This window comes from Emydura macquarii, unplaced genomic scaffold, assembly GCF_026122565.2.
Source record: "Emydura macquarii macquarii isolate MOO-44397 ecotype Brisbane River unplaced genomic scaffold, CSIRO-AGI_Emac_v2 contig_499, whole genome shotgun sequence".
Lineage (NCBI taxonomy): Eukaryota > Metazoa > Chordata > Testudines > Chelidae > Emydura > Emydura macquarii.
Genome location: NW_027130636.1, coordinates 16,339,741 through 16,362,997, shown reverse-complemented (window position 1 = coordinate 16,362,997; position 23,257 = coordinate 16,339,741). Strand labels below are relative to the sequence as shown.

At 55.2% G+C, this 23,257-nt stretch overlaps 1 protein-coding gene across 1 annotated transcript in view; it reads left to right on the top strand.

Annotated features, from left to right (window-relative positions):
• Nucleotides 1–23,257, top strand: part of CROCC2 (ciliary rootlet coiled-coil, rootletin family member 2) — an 87,983-nt gene that overhangs the window by 52,356 nt on the left and 12,370 nt on the right. Inside the window, exons 23-32 of the mRNA XM_067539021.1 lie at nt 740–883; nt 3,502–3,740; nt 4,335–4,494; nt 5,319–5,486; nt 5,920–6,271; nt 6,760–6,971; nt 10,536–10,656; nt 11,421–11,584; nt 13,336–13,776; nt 21,170–21,319. Coding sequence (XP_067395122.1) covers nt 740–883; nt 3,502–3,740; nt 4,335–4,494; nt 5,319–5,486; nt 5,920–6,271; nt 6,760–6,971; nt 10,536–10,656; nt 11,421–11,584; nt 13,336–13,776; nt 21,170–21,319 — 2,151 coding nt within the window. The remainder of the gene's footprint in view (nt 1–739; nt 884–3,501; nt 3,741–4,334; nt 4,495–5,318; nt 5,487–5,919; nt 6,272–6,759; nt 6,972–10,535; nt 10,657–11,420; nt 11,585–13,335; nt 13,777–21,169; nt 21,320–23,257) is intronic.

The following is a 23,257-nucleotide window of genomic DNA, read 5'->3' as shown; positions in this document are numbered from 1 at the left end:
GCCGTCTCAAGCAACAGGCCTGAGTGCATTTTACTGCCCTGACTGTCCTGTGTGCCTGGCACTGGGAACCACACACTTACCAAAGAGCACCCAGCCCTGGAGCCATGCCTGTGCAGCAGGGAGCTCCGAGCCACTCTCACCGCTCTGGTGCTGACAGATATGGTGAGGACGGGTTGGCAGTTGTGACGTGCCGACAGGTTAGCAAGAGGAACAAGCGGGTGGCATCACAGCTGTGGCTAATGGCCCTGCTGTCACCCACTGCCCTGTGTCCTGCAGAGGGACAGTACAGGGCCTGCTGGTGTATTAGTGAAACTACAGCGATGCGCCGGCCTTGCGCAGTGGCTCCCCTCTGTGTCTGATGCACAGCCCGCTACGGAGCATTCGCTCCAACTGTAGCAGCTCTCACGCTTAGCTCTGGAGGTCTCTGGTTCGGGCCCTGGCCGAGGTGGTGTCTGTCTCCCTGGCCTCTGCAATTCACCCTGGCTGTAAAGCAAAGCATGGGCCCTGTCTCTGCCACCAGTGCTGACCTGGCTTAGGGAGGGGCTGTAACCCACTGTCTTACAGAGCCTCATCCTGAAAAGCAGCCAACTCCCGCTGTGGGGCGTGAGTTACGTGTGGGGGTTAGCTGCTCGGAGCATGAGTGCAAGAAGCCAGCAGCTTGGCCTGCAGCCAGCCTGGTGCACTGTCGGACACAGACCAAGCCTCGCTGATGGCGCTGTCCCCTCCTGCTTCCCCCCAGAACATGGTTGCCAGTGTCACTGAAGAGCTACGGACTTTCCAGGCCCAGTTTGAAGACGCAGCAGCTGCCCACCAGAAAGAGGCCAAGAGCTTGACTGAGCAGATAAAGGAGCTGGCGCGAGAGAGGGAGTCTGTGTGGAGGGAGGTATGTACAGCAGTTGTGGGTCCTCTCTGCCCTGTGGCTTAACTCTGCTCGCCAAAGGCCTGACGGACGAGATGAGTTCAGCCTCATTTGCCCAGAGTCCAGCTGTCCGTGCGACTGTCACCCCCTGGGGAGTGTGTGACAGGTCCCACCCTGTGCCCATGCACACAGGAGAAGAATCAGGAGTGCTGGCTCTTTATGTCAAGCTGTGGCAGGTCGTGTTTTTAGCTTTGGAGGTCAGTCTGGGAGGGCGGCCATCACACAGTGCCAGTGTAGCATTTGTAAGGGACACAAAGCAGACTGTAGCTCTCGTCCCGGGCCAGTGCCCCACAGCCTCCCCTACAGAAACCCCTGCTAGGTACGCTGCACGGGGAGCTTCCCACAGCGCTCGCTTCTCCACCATCCACTGCAGATGGCACAGGCTGGCTCCCCACCCTGGGGGAGTAACGGCCGGGGGAGCCCTAGCCCCGGGCTGGCTTCAATCTGGGTTCTGTGCCCTCGCTAACAGCTTTGGTGAGTCAGCATCCGAGCGAGAGAATGGCCCCCAACACAAAAGGACGGGTGGGGTGGGGACACAGAAAATTAAAGAACATGAAAGAGGAAGAGAGAGTAATTTAACATGACAGGCTGTTTATTTTGGCAAAAATGGGCTCCTTTCAACAGATTTCAAAGTCAGGCCCTGGGAGGGACCACACAGGCAAGCAGGAGAGGGATTTCAGACCGCGGGGGGCAGAGAACTGAGGACGGAGGGAGTGCTCTGGCATAGCAATAAGGGCACAGAAAGAGGGAGCCAGGAGCCAGTCCCAGTGACAGAAGGGGTGTGAAACCCAGAGCTAAAGACAGATGAGAGGGGCTGAGGGAGAGGGAGAGATGGGTGGGGAGTGGGAGAAGGACAATTACAGGGCGAACAGAACAAGCTGGGGGCAGAGAAACAGAGACATCCTAGCAGGCGCCAGCTAGGGCCTACTTATCGCCATGGGAGCCATAACATTTTCACAGCCTTTTAACTTGAGAAAGTGTCTCAGGCCCGTTCTGCAGCCATGCCTTCCCCACGCAGGCGTGCACATGCATGCACACACTCCGGCTTGCTCTCCTCCCCACGCCCCCCTCTGCTCTGTCCTTCCGTCCAGCACTCAGCTGGAGATTTGGCTCCCTGAGCGTGGCTTTCAAAAGAGGCTGTTTATAAAAATTTCTAGTAAAGAAATAATTATGATAATCACATTAAGAGCTTTGGCTGTCAAATTCCTGCAAACAGGGAAGGTTGTCTTTGCAGAGAAGGGGGTAGAGTTGTTTTCTTTTCATGGGTTTTGTTCTTTTTCTCAGCCCCAGCCCCCCTCCCCTCTATCCTGGGAAATGAAAACAGTTTGTTTTATGATGGATGGTCCCTTTCTTTTGGTCACTGACCTTCTGGGTGAATTTCTGCTGAGCTTGGCGGAAAATGCTAGGCGCATTTGTGGATCCCATATGTGGGGATGGGGGAGGGGAGAGGGAGCTCACCCTAATCCTCCTCAAAACCAGAACAACAATCACATGGAGCAGGACGGAGTGATCTGGGCCAACAGGGAGGCTCTGGACAGTGTTAGGGTTTTACAGACCGAGGAAGGAAAGAAGGAAACGGGTGACTTTAAGTTCCTGCAGAAATTTCTGTCCCACCCCCTCGCCCTAGCCTCTACCCCAAAGGTTACCAAGCTAGAACTGGAGCAGCAGGATAAACTCAAGGCAGCTTTTTAATAAAGGGGCAGAATCAGTGGGCTCAACACAGGAGATTTCCCAGCTGTCCCCACACCAGTAACCCTGTGCTAAGGAGGGAAGCAGCTGCTTCATCCCTAGGGATAGCTACACAAAATTCTCTCCCCTCCTCTCGACACAGGGATGTGGTAAGGTCCTGTCTGGGCTAATGAAGAAGACACTGGACTGGAGTCAGGAGATTAGTGTCCATCCCAGCTCTGACATTGCCATTGGTCAAATCACATCATGTCCCTGGGCCTCCATTTCCCTTCCTGCCCTGTAAGCTCTCGGGGGCAGGGCCAGTCGCTCCTTGTATATGGGTGCAGCACCCGGCTCTGCTCTCCGCTGGTACCTCTAGGGGCTGCTGTGGTGTAAGCTGCCATAACCTTCATTTACAGGCATCATTTGCTTTTAAGCTGCAAGCCCCTGTGTCGGCTCTTCCCTCGGGAATGTGCCTTGAGCACCCTCCATGTCTCCCTGCCATGTCTCTGTGGTAGCTGTGATGGCATGAGACAGAAGATGCGGGATCAGTGGGGACCAGACAGCAATGTAGAGCAACTGGGCTACCCAGCCCCACTGTTATCCAAAGCAGAGCCAGCCCTCGTGCTGTCTGCCTGTGAATTTGTCTCTGCGCCCTTTTCCTCAGGGATTCCACAGCTGTGATCCCCCACCGACAGCTTGCTGTGCCAGACTGCCTGGCTCTCAGCAGAACCCCCTTTTCAGAGTAAGGGCAATATGCTGGCATAGCAGCTGCCACCTTCTCCTTGGGGCATGGACTGGCAGTCACCCATCCCAGGTGACAAGCAGCAGAGCCCAGCTCTGCTCCTCTAGTAGGGCAGAATTCCTGGGTCAGAGAGCTCTGGGGTGTGCGTGTCTGTGTCTCTCCTCAAAAGGCAGAACAGTTACGGACGCAGCTGCGGCTTGCAGAGGATGCCCGTGATGGGGCACACAAGGAGCTGATTGAGATGCACCGCAGGTTGCGGGAGGGTGAGGAGGCCCGAGAGCTCCGGTGCAAGGAGATGCTAGAAATCCGCAGGGCCTTAGGGGACGAGACCAGGGAGAAGGAAATAATGCAGAAATCCAACACGGAGCTGCGGGCCGCCATCAAGAAGACAGAGAGCGAAAGGATCAGGTTGGTTGGGTGCAGTGCTGGGGTGGGCTGCACCCTGCAGCAGACTCTGCATGGCACTGTGATCTCCTGGCAAGGGGCAGGTATGGCCAAGGACTCTGAGCTGGGTTCCGGATCCAAACCAAGGAGTGGGGAACAATAGCAAAGACTTGCCAGCATTTCCACTCAAACCCATTCCAGCTAAGCACTGCATGCTGCATCCAGGCCTGTGACGTATAAGTGGGGCTGTACGCCTCAGCCATGGCAGGCAGCCCAAAGCCACTCCTTTTCCCATAGTTCAGAACAGAGCCTTTCCATCCAATCCGTGTCTCTTTCCCCCCAGAATGGGCCCAGAGGTCATTCCACGGGCACTCAGCAGTCCAAGGGGGGTTCCTTGGAATGGGCACAGTAGTATGGTCCCTCCTCGTCTCTGCCCAACGTCCATTTCTGGCTGTCACAGAACTCCCCACGGGTTCTTTCACTTTCGGGTCCGTCTCCGGACAGTTCTGAGCTTCCACTCACACCCAGTTGGCAGTTGGGTGGCCCCTGCACAGATGTTATCCGCTCACAGCCCTGCAGCATTCCCTGGCTGGTAGTGAGTGTGCATATGTGCTTCAGCTTGAAGAGAGACACAGAGGAGAAGGAGCAGAAAATCGCCATGCTGGAGGAAGCCAAGTCTGCAGCTCAGAAGGAGGCAGGAGAGCTGAGAGCAAGCCTGCGGGAGGTGGAGAAGTCTCGGATGGAGGCCCGCCGGGAGCTGCAGGAGCTGCGCAGACAGGCAAGTGCACATGGCTCCTGGACACATGCCCACCAGGTCGCTTTGCTGTCCCAGCTTCATCAACCTCCCCAGACACCCACACAGTCTGCCCCAGGCACCTCCCCTCCTGAGAACTTCCTGACTGCGCTGCTTCCTTGTGGGCTGCCCATTCGGGCCACTGAACGGGTCCCACTCCCTTTGGAATACATCCAAGAGGAGATGGCAATGCATAGCAGCACCAGACTGAGAGAGAGAGCTGGTGGCAGCTGGAGACCCCCTGGGACGCCAGCGACACCAGGGGTGCGCCCAGGACTGCAGTTCCCAGGGTGTTGAGGGGCATCTCCCCCAAGTGGAGGCCATGCCTTGAAAAGCCCTTGAGTAGAAACAGGAGGCTTCAGAGCTCCCCAGGCTCAATTCCCCAGTGCAAGGAGCAGGGCCGCAAGCCACCCCAGAATGGCCTGGCTTCACCCCTCTTCCCACAGGCCACTGGAGTGGCTGACTGCAGAGGGGGGCGCACTGCACTGCTGAGGGGACACAGGCCTGTTCCCCCTTGTCTGAGCCAGCACCGGCCCAGGCTGGTGGGCTGGGGAAGGATGGCCGGAATTGGCCTGTCCCTTGGAGGAGCCTGCTAGTGACCCGGAGTGAATCAGTCGGGCCCATGTTGGTACTTCTCACTCCGGGGAGGCGGCGAAACCAAGCCAAGAAGGGACCATTTTGTCCATCCCAAGCAGTCCTTGCCGGGGGGAGCCAGCCAAGCCCCTGTTCAGGGTAGCAGCGGCTGCTTACTGTGGCTGAGGTGGGCCCGTCCCCGCCCAGGGCCAACTCTAGAAACTGCCCCTTTGCAGGTGAAGACTCTGGGGGGCGAGAACAGCAAGAAGGGCAAAGAGGTGAGCGAGTTGCAGGCCCGCCTCCTGCAGGAGGCACAGCGCGAGCAGCAGCACTGCAGGCAGTCCCTGGAGCTGAAGCAGAGGATTGCGGAGATGCAGGGCACACAGGAAGATGCTCGCAGAGAGGTGAGCCAAGCAGGCGCAGAACTGCCAGGCAGAGGTGGGCAGCGAGGGAGGGGGACAAGGCCATTTCTAGGTTAGCACCCCAGGCCCCTCTGGCAGACCTCAAGGAATCTCCCCCTCCTTCCTGGGCCCAGCCCTGCAGCTGAGGGGAGGGTGCTCAGCTCCCTGGCACCTGTCTGTAAACCCTGCCCTGGATCTCCAGAGAGCAACCCAGGGCTCTCTGCCATTGGGGTGGAGAGCGACAGCTCAGCTTGTGGTCCATGTCCTGAACTCACTGCGTGCGCATCCCATGGAGCAGGGCTAGCTCTGCTCTGCTCTGCATTGGGCGGTTCCTGGCTGCTGGGTGGGTGGCGAGGCGGTGCGCTCCTCCTAGCCCTCCCAGCATGCTCTGTGGGGACGCACACGCGGCCCCAACCTGCAGCGCCCGCCCTTCCAGGTACTGAGTCTGCAAAAGAAGCTGACGGAGGTGGAGTTGGAAGCCAGAGCCAGAGAGAAGAAGCTGGTTGACAGCCTGGGCCAGAGTCAAAGCAACGAGAAGAAACTCCAGGACGAGCTCCACAACCTGGAGCTGAAGTGGCAGCAGGCGGGCGGGACCAGCGAAGGCCTCCAGCTGCGCCTCAGCGCTGCTGAGGGGCACCTCCACGGCCTCAAGGCAGAGCTGGCCAGAGCGGAGGCTGCAAAGAGGGAGGTGGAGTCGAAGCTGGGGGCGCTGCACTCTGCCCTGCGCCGGACGCTAGGACTGGGCGGGCGGAGCCCCTCGCCTCAGAGACCCTGCTCCCCGAGCAAAGGTCAGAACCATGGCTCTGAGCTACAGAGGGCTCAGCTAGGTTTGGGGGCTGGGGTAGATCCCGGAGTTGAGAGGGGACCGTCTGCGGTGCCGCTGACTGCACAGCATGAGCACGGCATGAAAGGTCCCCGGTTCTCCAGGATGAGGGCTGCTAGAACCTAGCAGCCTGGCGGGGGGGCAGATATGATGCAGAAGAAAAGGTGCCCCATGGCAGCAGTCGCTTTGAAGGGGAAGAGGGGGGTGCTTGATGGGGCGGAGTGTCAGGCAGCTGCCCCTGCCCTTGCCCTGAAAGGGAAAATCCAGGGAGAGGGCAAGAATCACCCTGGAAACACAACCCAGCAGCAATCTGAGGCGAGAACCACAGTTCTCTGGCCATAGTGACATGCCTGCCCTGCACTAGCTAATCCCTATCGCCCCCTGCCACGCTCACCTGGGGACTCTCACCTGAGGCCTGATGGTCCCTCTCCCAACACCCCACCTGGCATTCAGGCTTTGAGAACTCCTTTGCCCGCACAGGAACTGACGGGCGACGGACTCCAGCCTCCCGCACTGGCTCTCCAGAGGGAAGCCGTTCCCGCTCCCCCTTTGGGTGGGCTTCCCCTTTCCAAGGGCAGCACGGCCCCAGCGAGCCTGACCCAGATGTAGTCCGAGATGCCTTGAGAGACTTCTTGCAGCAGCTGCGAGACACGCAGAGAGAGAAGGTAAGAGTATCTCCTTCCTATTCCCACCATGCCCCTACTCCTCTCTGCTCAGACCCGGGCCATGCGTCCTGCTACTCTGCTCCGTCATGGTCACTGGCAACCCCGAGTTACAGATTTGCCCCCATCTCAGATTGCTGAATTAAATGGGCAAGGAAAATTAAATTCCTGTCCCTTTTGGATAGGATTAAAATGTCCCTTGGTACTGCCCCGGACAGTATGCAAACATTACCCTAAGAATCCATTTAGTCTTTCAATGTACCTTCCAGTCGACGTCCTGTCCGCCACACTCCGAACCTACATGATTACTCCCAGTGCAGCAGCATGGGACACAGCCCTCAATGAGAGGCTGCACATGGGGCCCTGGGACCAGAGCCAGGTTCCAGCCAGCCTGGGGACGTGGCTCTGAGAGTGGCCAGCACCAGTTTCAGGGGAAGGGGCAAGACTCCTGCCATGCCCATGCCCTACAAGCGGGCCCAGCACCAGGGAAAGTCTCCTCCTCTCCACCTATCAGGCACCGGCCAGTTGAAGCCCTGGAGCTGGAGAGCACAGAGAATTTCCAAAACACTTGCTGATTTTTTACTCCTTGTTATACCGCTGGATATTCTCGTTCTCCACAGAAATGTCTAACCTTTTTCTGAACCCTGCTGAGCTCTTGGCCTCGGTGACAGCTTGTGGCAATAGGTTCCACAGGCTCATTGCGTGGGAAAGTATTTCCTCCCCCTGTTCTGACTTGGCCGCCATGGCTCAATGTCACTGAGCGCCCCCTTGTTCAGGTGCTGTGGTCTGGTTGTAGGGCATGGGCACCGGCAGTGCCAGGGGGATGGTGGGATGTTATTTCTCATTCTTCTCTGCCCTTCCAGTATTCCATCCCTTGGTCTTCCTTCCCTGACCCCTCTATTCAAATTGTGTCCTTCCTGGTGAGCTGCTGGAGGAGCAAAGGAATATTGCCAAGCCTGTGACGCTACGTGCTTGAAAAGCAAGTCAGGCATTGTTCACTGCTGCAGTCAGCTCAGTGCAGCATGTAGGATGTGTGCACACCCTGGCCGGGAAAATGGGCCAGACATGGGATGCCAGGCCAAGTCAGGCCTCTGGAGGAGTTAGACTGTGCTTCCAGACACTGCCCTCCCCTCACACTCCATAGCCACGGAGCCCAGCGCCTAGGCAGGACTGTGGTTTGCCAAGCTCTGTCCCCTGGGCAAGGACACTCAAGGAAAGAGGACACGGAGGGGCAGGAGGGCGTGGAGGAGCTGCATTGCCTTAGGGATATCACCACCCTGACAGTGGCCAAGCCGAGCTGCAGCTGCTGTAATTTGACTCGCCTCCAGTGACTCCAGCAGAGCAACTGGCATCGGCTGACGTCAGCGGAGCTAGGGCTGATTTACACCAGTGGGGGATCTGACTCCAGTGGAGCTATGCTAAATTACACCAGCTAGGGATCTGACCCCAGTGACTCCAGTGGAGCTATGGCTGATTTACACCAGCGGGGATCTGACTCTAGTGAAGTTATACTGATTAACACCAGTGGGGATCTGGCCTATTGACTCCTATGGAGAGATGCCAAGTGACAGCAGCTGGAGAGCTGACCTCGCTGGACTGGTAGCCACCCTCTGTCTCAGCAGGGCTGCATGCTTCTCCGCCAGAGAGCCAGGCCGGGTCCTGCAGGCACCCGGCAGACACGGCTACTTAGCAGCAACCTGAGCTGAAGGGCGCCCTCCAGCCCTCCCCAGCCTGGCAAACCAGCAGGCCAGCCCCAGGACATGCTCAGCAGCATGTGACCCTGCCAGCTCAGCTTGACCCCGAGTTGACCTTAGCGGCATTTATGTAGCAACATTCTCTGGTCATTCAGCCCCCTCCCCTTTGGCCTTCCTCTTTCTTGTGTCCTATTGCTCAAAACATGGTTCTTGTAAAAATGCATAAATATTTACACAAGAATAATGTAAAAAACATGGACTGTCATAATAATCAAAGCACCAGAGCATCCGCAGAGCTTTCTGCAGGATTGGGAAATCAATTAATACTTCATGACTCCAAGCTATCAAGTGTGAGGCGCTCCTGCCTGCTCCACCTCCTCAAGCTGCTGGGGTTTGCTGGAGTCGAGGGGAGCAGCTGTATCCCACTGCGTCTCTCATTGAACACGAGGGAAAGCACAGCCCTTGGAGTTGCAGGAGGTCTGATGGTTTGATTAATATTCCGGGTGGCATTTTCAAGTTATTACCTTGTAAGGCCAGTGGAAAGGCTCCCACTGAGGGGCCAAACGATCAGTTGATCCAAGGCTCATTGGCGTCATCTGAACGTTCCCACTGATTTCAGTGGCCTCATGTCCCACAAGTTCTACCATGTGGTCCGCAGCAGCCCACCTCCATATTAAAGACAAGAGGCAATGATTTCCAGGGCACCTACATGGCTTTTGAAAATGGTACGTCGGGTTCCAGGTCACGTAGGTGGTGTGGGAAATGTTAGCTTTTGTCTTTAATATGGAGGCTACAGATCCCTGCCTGCCGTGTGCCATTGTGCTGGCCACGCCAATCACGATGTAGCCTTGCATGCTGGAACCAGTGGTCTCTGCAGGTCACACTTCCGTCCTGAAGAGGAGGGTGGCTGCCGTCTGTGTCGCTTTGTGCAAATTTGGCTCAGCCTTTGGGCTCCTGGCAGGGTGCAGTGCAGCTTAGTTAGGTTGGGTACCTGCGGCAGGGATGGCAAAGAACATACTGGAAACCGGCAGGAATCTGGGAGATGTCTTTGGCCAGTAGACTACAAACACTCAGGGCTATTTGTGGCCCAGAGCACAAGCTGTGTTTGATCATATTGTTCTTTTGAAAGTAACTGGATTGTGATTCACAAATCAGCAGCCAGATTCTGCCTCCCGTTACACTCCTGCCTTCGTGCTGATCTGGAGTCAGATCTTGTTTTGTTAGTGTTTTAATGATGATTTATGTCATGCACTTTGACAACAGCTTCCATCTGAGGAGCCAAAGCCTTTACAAATAGTGCTGTTTGTAGCCTTCTCACAGGACCCTGGGAAGTGTTGACAGCCCCATCGCGCAGATAAGGAAACTGAGGCACTGAGCAGGTGAGTGAGTTGCCCAGGGTAGCAGAGCTGAGAGTTGGATTCAGGTGAGCTAGGTTCTACTCTCAGCTATGCTGCCCTGGGCAAGTCACCCATCTGCACTCCAGGAAGAAGGGTGGGGTTGTTCATAACCCCTGTACTCTAAGAACAGCCCCATCCTGCTGCCTGATGTGCAGTGTGGGGTGGAGGTGTGGTATGTTGTAAGTGCTGGCTATGGGATTGCTATTGAGTTCTTCTTTCCTGTTTCCCGCACTAGACGCTGTGAGCCAGCACCTCAGCTGGTGTAAATCAGGAAAGATCCACAGCAGGGTCATGCTGATTTATGTCAGCTAAGGATCTGATTTGGGTCAGGACGTCCCTCCCCTGAGTTTTTAAGCTCAGTGTTTCATGTACTTTCTTTCCCCCTTTCTTTCTCCACTCCTCCCTCTTGTGTCTGCGCATATGCCTCTTTCTCTCTTGCCTGCACCTAACACCTGAAACTACTTTCCTTCTCCCAGGATGATTTAAGGATACAGGTAATGAACCTGAGCCGTCGGCTGAACGAAATGGAGAGTGACCGGGACCGGACCAGCAAGCGCATCCTGCAGCTGCAGAAGTTGCTAGAAGACTCTGAGGAAGGTCAGTGGTTCTCTTCCTCCCCCCTCGATTCCATGAGGCTCAGCTGATGCTACTTGCTGGTGCAGCTGGATCAGGCTCTGTCGTGAGCACTGAATGAGCCTGCAGGATCGGCTCCCCTCCTGTGTCAGAAGGGGCTTGCTTTGCTGCCCAGGCAGAGCTCAGGAGGTTCTCGTTTGGGATTGGGTGTCTGGCAGTCCTGACCTCGTGGCCAGGGTGCAGCCATATGCCTATGTGCGTGTGTGTGTGTGTTTGGCCATCTGCCCCCATGCTCCACACTGGGGCTTGCCAAAACAACCCATGTGACCAGAGCCCAAGAGCCATGTGACCTGCCGTGTGACCGGCATGGGCAGGCCACTTCTGCTGCAGTGAGTTCCTTTGTGCTCCCAGCCTTTGTCCACATGGATTGCAAGCTCCTTGGGGCAGGGCTGGTCTCTCTTTGGCTTCCTGATGTGGCCAGCCCTGTCCTGCTGCCTGGAGTCCAGGGCTGGGTCCCTGGAACGTGGGCTCCTTTGTGGCAATATCTCCATGCACTGATGCAGCAGCCTTTGGATCCACTGAACTCACTGCTCACATGTAGCTCAGCCAGGGCTCCAGGAGGCTGGATGATGGCTTTGCTGGATTGCTCACCCAGCCCTCGCAGAGATCCACTGGGGAAGCAGTATAAAAGTCAAGCATTTCTCCCTCCCGCAGATCACTGCGGGAAAGACCTCCTCTCCGGTCAGAGTCCCTTCCTCAAACCCCTGCCTCTCCTTTCCCACACGTAGGCAAGCGAAGCACGGATGGGCGCCTGAGCAGCACACAGATGGCCCTGATGCTGCAGGAAGAGAGCATTCAGAGAGTGGAGAGGGAGCGCCAGGCCTTGGCAGAGCAGATCAGCACCTTGGAGCGCAGCATGCATTCAAGCCAGGAGAAGAACAGGGAGCTGCAGGTGGGTCTGAGCCTGCGAGGAGGAGGAGGATGAAGTGCATGTTACAGGGCAGCCACCTGTTGGGAAACAGGGAGGGGGGTCAGCGGGAAAGGAGAGTGGGTAGGGCACTGGCCTGGGACCCAGGTGGCCTGAGTTCTGGTGCTGGCTCTATCACTGATCCACGGGCTGACCTGGGCCTAGTCTCTGAGCCCCTTGTTTGTTCAGCCGTAAGCTCTTTGGGCCTGTCTCTCGGTGTCTGCACACATGAGAACTAAGCTAGCCTGCGTGTCTGTGCCGTGGCTAGCCCAGGGGTCCCTGTTCTGGATGGGGAGCCCCAGGTGCTGCTGCGATACAGATTAGAATAACGCCAGCCCTTTGCTGAGCTGCAGCAGGCTTCAGGGCTTGCAGGTCAGTTTCCACTGGGAGCAGAAATTGGTGACGTGGCAGCTCTTTCCTTAGTGTTGATTTACAAACTGTGCATCCTGATTCCCCACTAGAAGTAGTGACAGACTGCGCACAGCCGCTCCCCTCAGGGATCCCCACTGGGGTCCCTGGCACCACAAGCCAGCTGGCTTGGGCCTCTGTCTCTTGAACTCTCGTGGATGCTGTCTGCTTGACACGCAGTCCCTTTCTCCTCCCCCACTGTGAGGCTTTACACCAGGGAGCCCCTGATACCAAACCAGCTGAGCTAGGGTCACGTGGTCCCCAGAGGTGGCCTGGCCCTTATCCCTCCATTGTGCTGCTGCTGTGCAGCTTTCCTGGCCCATAGCTGAGAGCCAGGCCACCTCCCTGCCTGCCCTCGGGGTGGGGCTGCTGCCCGGTTCCTGTGACTCCTTCTGTGGAAAGTCCTTCCCGCGGGCTCATCCCACAGTGTCATGTGCCTGAGATTAGCCACCCTTGCATTGGCAATCGTACTAATTGTCCTTTCTTTCCCTGGTGCCAACCCCTGCCCGTGGACTTTGTAGGTGCCAGGTAAATGGCTTCAGTAACTCTTTGTGGGGTGCTGTCCCTGCGGCGGGGCTGGGAGGGGTGCAAGGCAGGCATGTGGGCTCGGGGTGTCTCAGTGGGGCAGGGCCCCTTTCATGGTCCAGCTCTGGTCTGAGTGGGAAGCAGCGCGCAATCCGCTACGCTCCCTTGAGTGGTGCCAGAACAGCAGAGCTGGACAAGCATGGCAGGCTGCTCCAGGGCTCCCTCCTCCACTACCCAGGACAGCACACAGCCCTACTGCACTGCACGTTTGCCATGCATATCCTGAGCCGAGCCCTTCCCCAGGCCATGGCAGCCACACGCCACCTGGGAGCAGCGGGTGAGTAGGGGGCCCGGGCTGTTCGGCAGGGTGTGGCCATTAAGGGAAGCAGGCTGCCCATCGGAGAGCGAGGTCCCTTTGTGCGGGGAGGCCAGGCCGCTGGGTAGGAGCCAGCAGGGCAGGTGGAGCCATGCTGTGTGTGAGACTCACGAGGCAGGCAGCCCCGCTCTGGATCTGGCTGCCTGCTGCTGCTTCTGCCCGTCCGGTCTGGGAAGGCGGCTTGCTGGTGTGTAGAGCAGGCCCTTGTAACTGACCGCAGGCAGCCCAGGATTAGGCCGTCACATCCCCCAGAGCTCCAGGGGGCAGCATGGGGGTGAGGTGGGCCAGCACATGAGTAGACAATGTGTGGGGCAGGCTGGGCTGGCCTGGCCTGGCCTGGCGCGGTGCGCATGAGGGGGCTGCACATGGCAGGCAGTGGCGGAGAGAACAGTACATGTCGCTGAAGTAGGTCTCCTTTGCCTTTCAGGAGCGGGTCACCCAGCTGAAAGCCAGGGAGGCCAAGCTGGAGATGGGCAAGCAGAAGCTGAAGGAGGTCCTGGAGGCAGCTGAGAACAGGGCCACCAAGCTGGAGCTGAGCCGTCGCTCTGTGGAAGGGGAGCTTCAGCGCGCCCGGCTCAGCCTGGCAGACCGACATACCGAGATCCAGGCCCTGCAGGAGCAGATCCAGGCCCTGCGCTGCCAGCTGGGGGACAGCGAGAGCAAATCAGCCAAACTGCAGCAGGAGCTGGGCCGCCTGGGCCACTCACTGGCCCAGACAGAGGACGAGGAGAACCACCTGAAGGACAAGGTCCAGAGCCTTTCCCAGGCACTGACTGATGCCTCCACGGGGTCCTCCTCCCTTCAGGGGAGCGTCTCCCAGCTGCAGAAGGCTCTGATGGCAGCGGAGCGAGACCGCCGGGTACTCCAGGTAATGGTCCCTCCGCCCTGTCTCCTCAGCACCGGGTGAGCAGACAGAGTGGGAGTAGGCGTGAGGGGGGGAGGGATCAGTGCTGCCACTGGCCGTTTGGGCACAGTCAAGGAGCCCATTCCACCTGCTGAGCCCACCAGTATACACCCCAGTAGGGTCCAGTCCACCCCACAAACACCTGTGCTGCAGGGTGCACTGTGCCCCACCTGAGAACGGTGCACTGGAGCCAAAGCTGGGTGGAATTCAGTTGATTGCCCTTAACGAGGGCTTGTGCCAATGCTCCCTTTGGTATCAATGCACTGGGGTTTGCCCAGCCCAAATATTGCAGCATGTTGGAACAACCTAGTGTTTGGGAGTGAAACTCAGCCCAAGGGGCAGTTCTCCCCCATTCAGAGATCGCAGGGAAGCCGGGGCTGGCTGCAGAAATCCCTGGGGGAAGCTTGCAGGCCTGTGTTCCATCAGAGGTCAGGTTTGGTGGGCAAAGTGGGCCCTTCCAGCCTGGAAATCCATGCACCTGTCAGCACAGCCCTGTAACCAGTCCCGCCTTGCCTGGGGCAGGCCCTGACTCACCTCCATGCCTGGCAAGACTTAGCAATCCTTTCGGCCATCTTGGCCTGAGGTTTGAGTTGGTGACACAGCAGAAACCTGGCCCCAATAAGGTGGCGATGCTGTCTGTGCGATTCCTCTTCTGTGGGGCAAGGAGTTGTCAACTTAGCGCTGCTTCAGCGACACATTACAAATAAAAAGGGAGCTGTGCGTCCAGATCAGTTCCAGCCAGTGCATCCCCTGCCCTCGGCCACCCTGGAATCCCTGCAAGAACAGCTACCCACAGAAAAGTCAATGCACACAGCTGACTTTGAGGGAGTTTCTCTGGTTTTTTGCCAGTGTGAGAGCAGAGTCGGGCCCAATATATAACCACAGGCAGCTGAGAGGACGGGGCTGTCTCTAGGGGCTCAGAGCCTCTGGTCACTGGTGTGATGGACATGCAGAGGCTAGATAGAAAGAGAGTAACTCCTGGCCTGCCCCCTGTTCCTGGGGTCCCTCTTGTGGGCACAGGCCTTTGGCTGGCAGTAACTCAAGTCTTCAGCTGACACTTCCCAGTGCAAGGTGAGTGGCTACAAGAGATAACCCCCATCCCTGTGTGACGTAGCCGAGAGCTGTTCACAGAGGGCTCGTCAGGCCTGGATGTGCCCATACTTCGTTACAGAGCTGTGCGTCCTAAAGCTTCTTCTGGACCCTGCATTCCCAGCTGATGAAGGCTACAATCTTTCCTCTTGGGTCTGGACCTCACCACTGCTATCTAGGCTTTTGGCCTTTCTGCAGCCTGCCTTCTTCTTCGAGCTGTGTCTCTATGAGTGCTCCACTATAGGTGTCCTGCGCTGCTGATTGGAGAGCTTTGGTAGCAGTGTCCATTAGGCCTGTACACGCGCTGTCTCTTCTTGTGCTGCATCACGAGGCTAGTCAGCGCACGCGGGCGAACCCCCTCAGTTCCTTGTCTACCGCCGCTGGCTAGAGATGGAGCTATTCATAGTCCATTTGGCTCATTACTTTCATCTGCATTTCTATAGTTTGTTAGTGTCCTAGTTCATTATTGTATCTCTAGTTGTACTTTCTTCTTCCTTATTGTACCTTTAAAAATTTAAAAGAACAAAAAAAAGGACTTTAGCTTCTTTCCTGCCTTTTTCCCCTCACTGGGGACCCTTCCCCCAACAGGTGATGCCCTGCTCACCGGGCTTCAAGAAGTGTCTCTCTTGCAAAGAGGCAATCCCGGTCACGCACAAGCATTCCAAGTGTATTCACTACCTCGGGGAATGCCACATTCAACAAAAGTGTGGTCTTTGCCAGCAACTGAGGCCCTGGTCACATAAGGATAGAGAGCTCAGGCAGAAGATTATCTTCATGGAGGCAGCTCTCCAACCGGACCCACACTGCGAGTCACCTGCCAGACGTGGGTCTTCCCCACAACCCTCAACATCTAAAGGCAGGGGTTGAAGAGACAGGCCGCGGACCCCTCTCACAAATCATCGGTAAAGCGGGAAGTCCCGAGATAGCTGTAGATGTTTTCCAGCACGCTCAATATCCTTGGTACCACTGGCCCCGAGACCTTCTCAGTCCGGTACCTGAAGAAATCCTCAGCAGCAGGTCCTGTTGAAAAGCCTGTGGACCCGATGGACACAGGCATTGAGTCAACGACACCAAGGAACAAAAACAGGAGCAAGCACTCTTCTAAAAAGACACCAGTACGTGATCCCTTATCGGTACCATCTGGATGCTTCACCCGGCACCTGAGCAATCAGTGTGGACAAGGTCCCTGGCACCACCACCGATGCCGGGAAGATCAGTACCGGCAGAATCCCACCACTCCAGGGACTTCCGTGTGCCAGATGCACCAGAGCCCCCATCTCTCGGCAGCTGAACCTCTGCACCAAGCCTCTACCACACACGGGAGGTATCTCCACTGCCATGGCATGCACCTCCGCTCTCTAGCGAGGGTTCAGACAATGAGTCAGAGGAGGTAGTGTCACAGTACTCCTCCCAAGCTCCATAAGGTGCTCATTACCAACAGAGCCCAAGGATATACCCACAGATGACCCCGCCACCATCTTGGTATGGCCACTCATGGGTGCTGTATACCACCACCACTCCAATTACCAAATTGGGAGCCTTGGGCAACTCACCAACAGCATATCACTTGGGCTTCGAGCCTCACCCAAGAATCCTCCAGGCACACCCCCTCTGCCACAGCATCCTGGGCTTTGGAAGTGCCTCAAGTCATAGAGGAACAGGAAGCCAGTACAGAGGAGGAAGTGACACCAAGGACGGAGCCATCATGCCTCCCCACATCTTTGGCAGACTACTTTCATCTCTTCCACGAGCTGGCAAAGAAGGTGGTGGACACCCTTCAGATATCATTGGAGGAAATCAAGGACACCCACTATTGCTCCTGGACATCCTTCATTCTTCGTCCTCTCAAAAATCGCCTTCCCAATTAATGAGGCCATTTTAGACCTGCAAAAGCTGTGGCAAACCCCAGGATCAGTGGCACCAATCTACAAGCAAGCAGACAAAAAATACTATATCCCCACCAAAGAATCTGAATTCTTATTTTCCCCACCCACCACCTAACTCCATCGTGGTGGATTCAGTCAATTCCTGCAGCCAACAACACCAATCAAGGGCTTCTACCTATGACAGAGATTGGAAGCACCTTGATCTTTTTGGCAGAAAAGCATATTCCTCATTTACTCTACAATTCTGTATTGCCGACTACCAAGCCCTCGTGGTGGAGTACAACTATATAAATTACTTTAAACTGAACGACTTTATTGAAAAAATGCCAGAGACACATTGCGACACATTTAAGACCGTTATCCAGGAGAGCCAATTAGTCCCAAAGATATCGCTGCAAACTGCCCAACACGGCAGCTGGGTCCATCTCCATGGCTGTGGTGATGCAATGAGCATCATGGCTCCATTTGTCAGGCTTCCCGAAAGAGGTACAGTCCAGTTCAGGACCGTCCCTTTGAGGGCACAAAGCTCTTCACCAAGAAGACTGATGCCTTCTTTCATACCCTGAAGAACTCCAGGGCTACACTTTGGTCCCTGGGTATCTATACACTACGACAAAAAACATGATTTAGTCCCCAGTCCCAGTATAGACCACACGTCTCAATATCAACCTCAGAGCCACTATGAGCCGCAAAGAAAGAAAGGGAAATTCCCTAAACGCAAACTACCTGGCCCACAATCTTTGTCCCAGCCCTCTACATCTAAACACAACTTTTGACGGGCAGGTCAAGGTGCCATTAGACCACTTCCTCCAACTGACACAGCCGACCATCATTCCACACCCCTTTGGCCACCAATTGGTAATGTTCTACAGGGCCTGGGAATGTGTAATATCGGACCAATGGGTCCTAGAGATCTTCCGAACCAGGTACTCCATCCACTTTACTTCCCTACTCCCTCCACAACACCCTTCCCATCCCTCTTCAGGGACCCTCCTCACAAGAGTTTACTATGACAAGAAATAGATCACCTTCCACAGTTTGGAGCCATAGAACCAGTACCTCAACATCTATGGGCAAGGGGTTCTACGCTTTTTGTTTCCTGATACACAAAAAGAAGGGAAGTTGGAGACCCATCCTAGACCTGAGAGCTCTCAACAAGTTTGTCAAGGTTCAATAATTCAAGATGGTCAACTTATCAACGATCATTCCAGCACTGGAACAGGGAGACTGGTTTTTGGCCCTTGACCTCCAGAACGCATATTTTCACATCTCGATCCTACCAGCTCACGGACGATTCCTCATATTCACTCTGGGACATGACCACTACCAATACAGAGTGCTCCCCTTTGGGCTATCATCGGCCCTGAGAGTATTTTCCAAGTGCTCTCAGTGGTAGCTGCTCATTTATGCTCCCAAGGGATAATGATCTACCCATATCTGGATTATTGATTCTTCAGAGCCCAATCTCTTTGAGAGGCTCACCAAGTCACTGACACTAAAATACACTTGTTTACAGAACTGCCCCTCAACACGCAGAAGCTGACCCTCGCTCAGTGCAGCACCTGGAATTCATAGGGTCCAACATTGATTTGTTACAGGCAAAAGCCCTCTTGTCTCAGCACAGGTTCCTGTCCATGGTCACACTCATAGACACCATTTGAAGCAGCCCACAAATTCCAGTCAGGCTCTGCCTCTAACTCTTGGGGCATATAGCAGCAGGCACAGCAGTGATGCCGCATGCCAGGCTTCACATGCAGTGCCTCCAACTATGGTTCTGCTCAGTTTACAGACAGAACAAAGACAAACAGGACAAACCCATCACTACCCACCAGGGTCACAATCTCCTTGGACTGGTGGAAGGATCCAACCAACATTTGCAGAGGGTCCCCTTTTTGCAAACAGCACCGTTGTTGCAAACAGCACCATTGACGGACCACTCATAGGGTGGGGCGCGCATCTAAACGGTCTCATGACACAAGGCAAATTGTCACCCGCAGAGATATCTCTCTACATCAATCTCCTTGAGCTAAGAGCAATCAGGAACGCCTGTGCCCACTTCCTCCCACTGACCACAGGATCACACCCAAAGATCAGAACAGACAACATAGCCTATCTGTATTACATCAACTGATGGGAGTGCCAGGTCACCCTCCCTATGCCTGGAAGTGATGAAGTTATGGAATTGATGCAGCTCCTACGACATTACATAGTCTGGCTTACCTCCCTGGCACACAAAACTCGATAGCAGTCAGCCTCAGTCATAAACTCCCACATGAGCACAAGTGGGAGATAGACCCGATAGTACTTCACGAGGTATCAGATGATGGGGATCACCATCCACTGTTTGCCTGAACAAGAAGTGTCCATGCTACTGCTCCAGAGCAGGGATGGGATAGTACTCCCTGGGCGATGTTTTCCTCCTCCCCTGGGATAAGGACCTTCTCTACACCTTTCCTCCATTTCCCCTGCTGTCAAAGGTCCTGCTGAAAATAAAAAGGGATGGAGCTCACATCATCCTAATTGCTCCAACTTGTCAGAACAGACCTGGCACCCCTCTCTGTCATGGCTCGCAATGTGCCCACCAGTCTTTCTTCTAGCCATTCCGCGCCTCCTCTTTCAGAACAAAGGATGCACCCTACTTCCCAACTTGGGGATTCTCCGCCCCAAGGCATTTCTTCTGCTTGGTTCCAACATATAGAAAGTTCCTGTTCAAGGAGATCCAAGAGGTTCTATTACACAGTAGGAAGTCCTCAACATGACACACTTACCTGCAGAAGTGGCCCAGGTTTCAGATTTGGTGCACATCCCAAGAAATCTCCCCAACATCCCGTAGCTCTTCCACATATCCTAGACGATAGACCCTTAAGAAGTCAGGGTTATCCCTAAGCTATTTTAGGGTTCATCTAGCAGCTATAACAGCTTTTCACCAACCTGTAGAGGGATAGTCAGTGCTGTCAACCCAACTACCAAAAGGTTCCCCAAGGGTATAGTAAACCTCTTCCCACAACCTCAACTTCCTACCCCCATGTGGGACCTAAATCTGGTACTGAAAGGACTGACTAGGTCTCCCTTGGAACCCGTGGCCCTCTGTTGGCTGACGTACTGATCAATGAAAATGGCCTTCCTGATAGCAATCACCTCAGCAGGATAATAGGTGAAATGGTGGCTCTCATGGCATATCCTCCCTACATGGTATTCTTCTGGGACAAGGTTACGTTCAGGCCGTATTCAAAATTTATCCCTAAGGTAATCTCCCCATTCCACATGAACCAATTGATTCACCTTCCAACCTTCTATCCCAAGCCTCACCAAGACAACAGGGAGGCCATACTTCATACCCGAGATGTCAGGAGAGCCCTGGCCTTCTACCTGGACAGGACGAAGGCCTTCAGGATGTCAGCCAAGCTTTTCCTTTCCATTGCAGAGCAATCCAAGGGCTCAGCAATATCAGCCCAAAGTTTCTCCAAGTGGGTCTCGAACTGCATCAGACAATGTTATCAAGTTCACAGCATGACCCCTCCAGACTCTACTCGTACTCACACCACGTGGTCGATCTCCGCATCCGTCACCTTCTTCAAGGATGTCCCTATCTCAGAGATCTGTAGAGCAGTGCCAGGGGCATCAGTCCACACTTTCTCAGAGCACTGTGTGATCACTGGGGACTCTGTCTCTGATGCCATCTTCGGCTCCATGGTGCTGTCACCTGTAATTGACCCAATTCTGAAGTCCCAGCCCTCCATAAGGGCACTGCTTGGGAGTCACCTGCCCTGGTGCACCCATGGGGACACTACTCGAAGAAGAAGTTACTCACCTTGTGCAGTAACGATGGTTCTTCGAGATGTGTGGCCCTATGGGTGCTCCACAACCCACCCTTCTCCCCTCTACCTCAGAGTTCTCCTCAATGACTCTGCGGTAGAGAAGGAACGAAGGGAGGTTCGCCTGCCCACACTGGCTAGCCTCGTGGCACAACACAAGGAGAGACGGCACGTGTGCAGGCCTAATGGACGCTGCTGCCCACATTCTCCGATCAGCAGTGCAGGGATGCAAGCACACCTACAGTGGAGCATGCACAGGGGGACACAGTTCGAAGAACCATTGTTACTGCACAAGGTGAGTGACTCCTTCTCCTATGTATGTGCAAGGCCATGCACACCCATGGCACCGCATCACAGAGAATAATCATGGAGCTAGGCCGATTCATCCCAGCTGGGGATCTGGCCTGCAGAATATCTGCAATAACAGAGCTGTGTGCTGGGATATACAATAAATAGTCTCATTCCACACATGACGGGACAGGTGAATGCATTAAGAACAGGCAGACCTGACAGGGCTAAGGGAGCAGTCAGTGCCTGGGTTCTCTGAGTGACCAATTTCCTTCTCAGGAGCACTTGGACTCTGTGCGGCAGGCGCTGTCAGACAGCAAGAGGCAGAACCACAGCCTGGCAGACACCGTGCACGTGCTGCAGGACCAGCTGGGGGAGCTGGAGCTCAGGTGCCAGGAGCTGGAGGCTCAGATTGAGCACCTGCAGGAGGTGAGTGGGGGAGAGAGGAAGGATGGCCTTGAGCTAAAGGCTCTAGGCAGGAGATCTGATTTCAAGTCCCTGCTCTGCCACAGACTCCCATGTGCCCTTGAGTGAGTCATTTAGCCTCTCTAGGCCTCAGTTTCCCCTCCATAATACTGCTTCCTCTGCCCATTGAGATATGGGGCACGTGTAGAGCACTTAGCAAAGTGGGGGCAGTGTGGCAGTGTACATAACTCCAGGGGGGAAGCTGGGTCATTGCAAGGGGGAAGTACCAATAGGGAGGGAAAGAAAGATGGGAGGAGGGGGAAGAGCGCAGACATTCACATCCAACTAAGCAGGGTCAGCAGCTGGCTGGGAGCCCTCCAAGTAACCCAGCCTGCTGCGGGAGATGGTGCTGATGGTTCGGGAGGTAGGTCGCCTTCCTCTGAGTTAGTTCAGCAAATGTCCTCCCCTGGGGATGAGGGCCCTGTGCTGCTGAGAACTGTGTGCTGAGTGCTTGTGTGCATGCATGGTCCTACTGGGGTAAGTAGATTTTGGCTCCGTGCAGTTTCAGCTGCATACAGTAGTCTTCACTTCCCACACTGTCCTTTGGTGTAGTGTAGCTCCTGTCTGTTAACAGCTGCTGTGCACTTGCACCTTTCACAAGGTTGTCTAGGCAGCACCCTCTTTTGTGGTGCGGGTCTCCAGGGATCAGGTGTTATCCCTCCCAGATCTGGTGCCATAGTGCCTTTGCCCCCCTCCCCTTCCCCCAGCTAGGGCACACTGGAGTCTTACCCTTTCTGGGGTGTGAGAGTCCAAGACAAAAAAGAAAACAGTGCACTTCAAAACCAGGGTCATCCGTAGACTGAGCACGGCCCCACCCCTGTGCTCCAGGCCTGTCTCTGTGAGACTAATCCCTTTTTGTCAGTCTTCCTGGACCTGTTCATCCCACCCACCACATGGCTCCATGCAGCAAGCTGCTTAGCCTCTGGTCTGGAGCTGGTGCCCTCACCAAGGAAGCAGCAGAGCTCTGCTCTCCTTCCCGGGGGTAGGTCTCATCCACCTTCTAACTTCTCTCTCCGCCTGACACTGGCTGCAGGTGTTGGGGGGGAGGGGTGTCAACTGGGGGCACAGGCTTTCCTTAACCCTTTCATTGCCAGTGTGGGGCCTGTCTGCCCTGGCACAGCAACCAAGAAATAAGAGAAGTAACAGCTGTTTGTACAATTGTTAGTAAAACCCAATGGGTGTCCTGTGGGATGAAAGGCACTATATAAATACAGGCGAGTATTTAATTAGGTATTTGTATGTATTACGGGAAAGAAGACAGCAAAAGGTGGAACAAGAAAGCCAGCAAGAGGGAACAAGATAGACAGACAAATTAGATGGGTAGGGGTAGAGGCCCTGCCTTTGGCTCTAGCACTGTGCTGTAGAGCTAGAATGGCTCTGCTAACTGCAGTAGAATTATTCCAGATTTACATTGCTGGACTGAGAGCACAACTGGCCCAAAGAGAAAACGTTGAGACAAGAAAGCAGATATGCAAACACTGAAGTCCCTGAGGTCCCTTACAACCCTAATCTTCTGTGATTCTGTGACTGAAGGAGCAGCAAAGCCATCCCCTCTGAAATTGCTGGGTCCCATTTTGTGGAGAAGTAAATTGGCACAGTTCTTCCTGTGGCTGCACCAGTTTACACCAGCAGAGACTGTGTCCCATAGATCAGCCCCAATCTGCACAGCAGCAATCCCAAAGCAGCATGGGGCTCCTCAGCCCTAGCATGTGTGAAAATATGTCACCCCCCAAACTGCAGCTGTGCACCAGGGGTTATTTATTTCCACTTCTACCCAGGACGCAGCAGAAAAACAGCAGAAGGAGCTTCAGATCCTGAAGACAAGTGACCTTGGGGACCCCGACTGAGATCAGGGCCCTATGCACCATATCTTACCCACTTCTGTTCCCTGCCTTCTGTTAG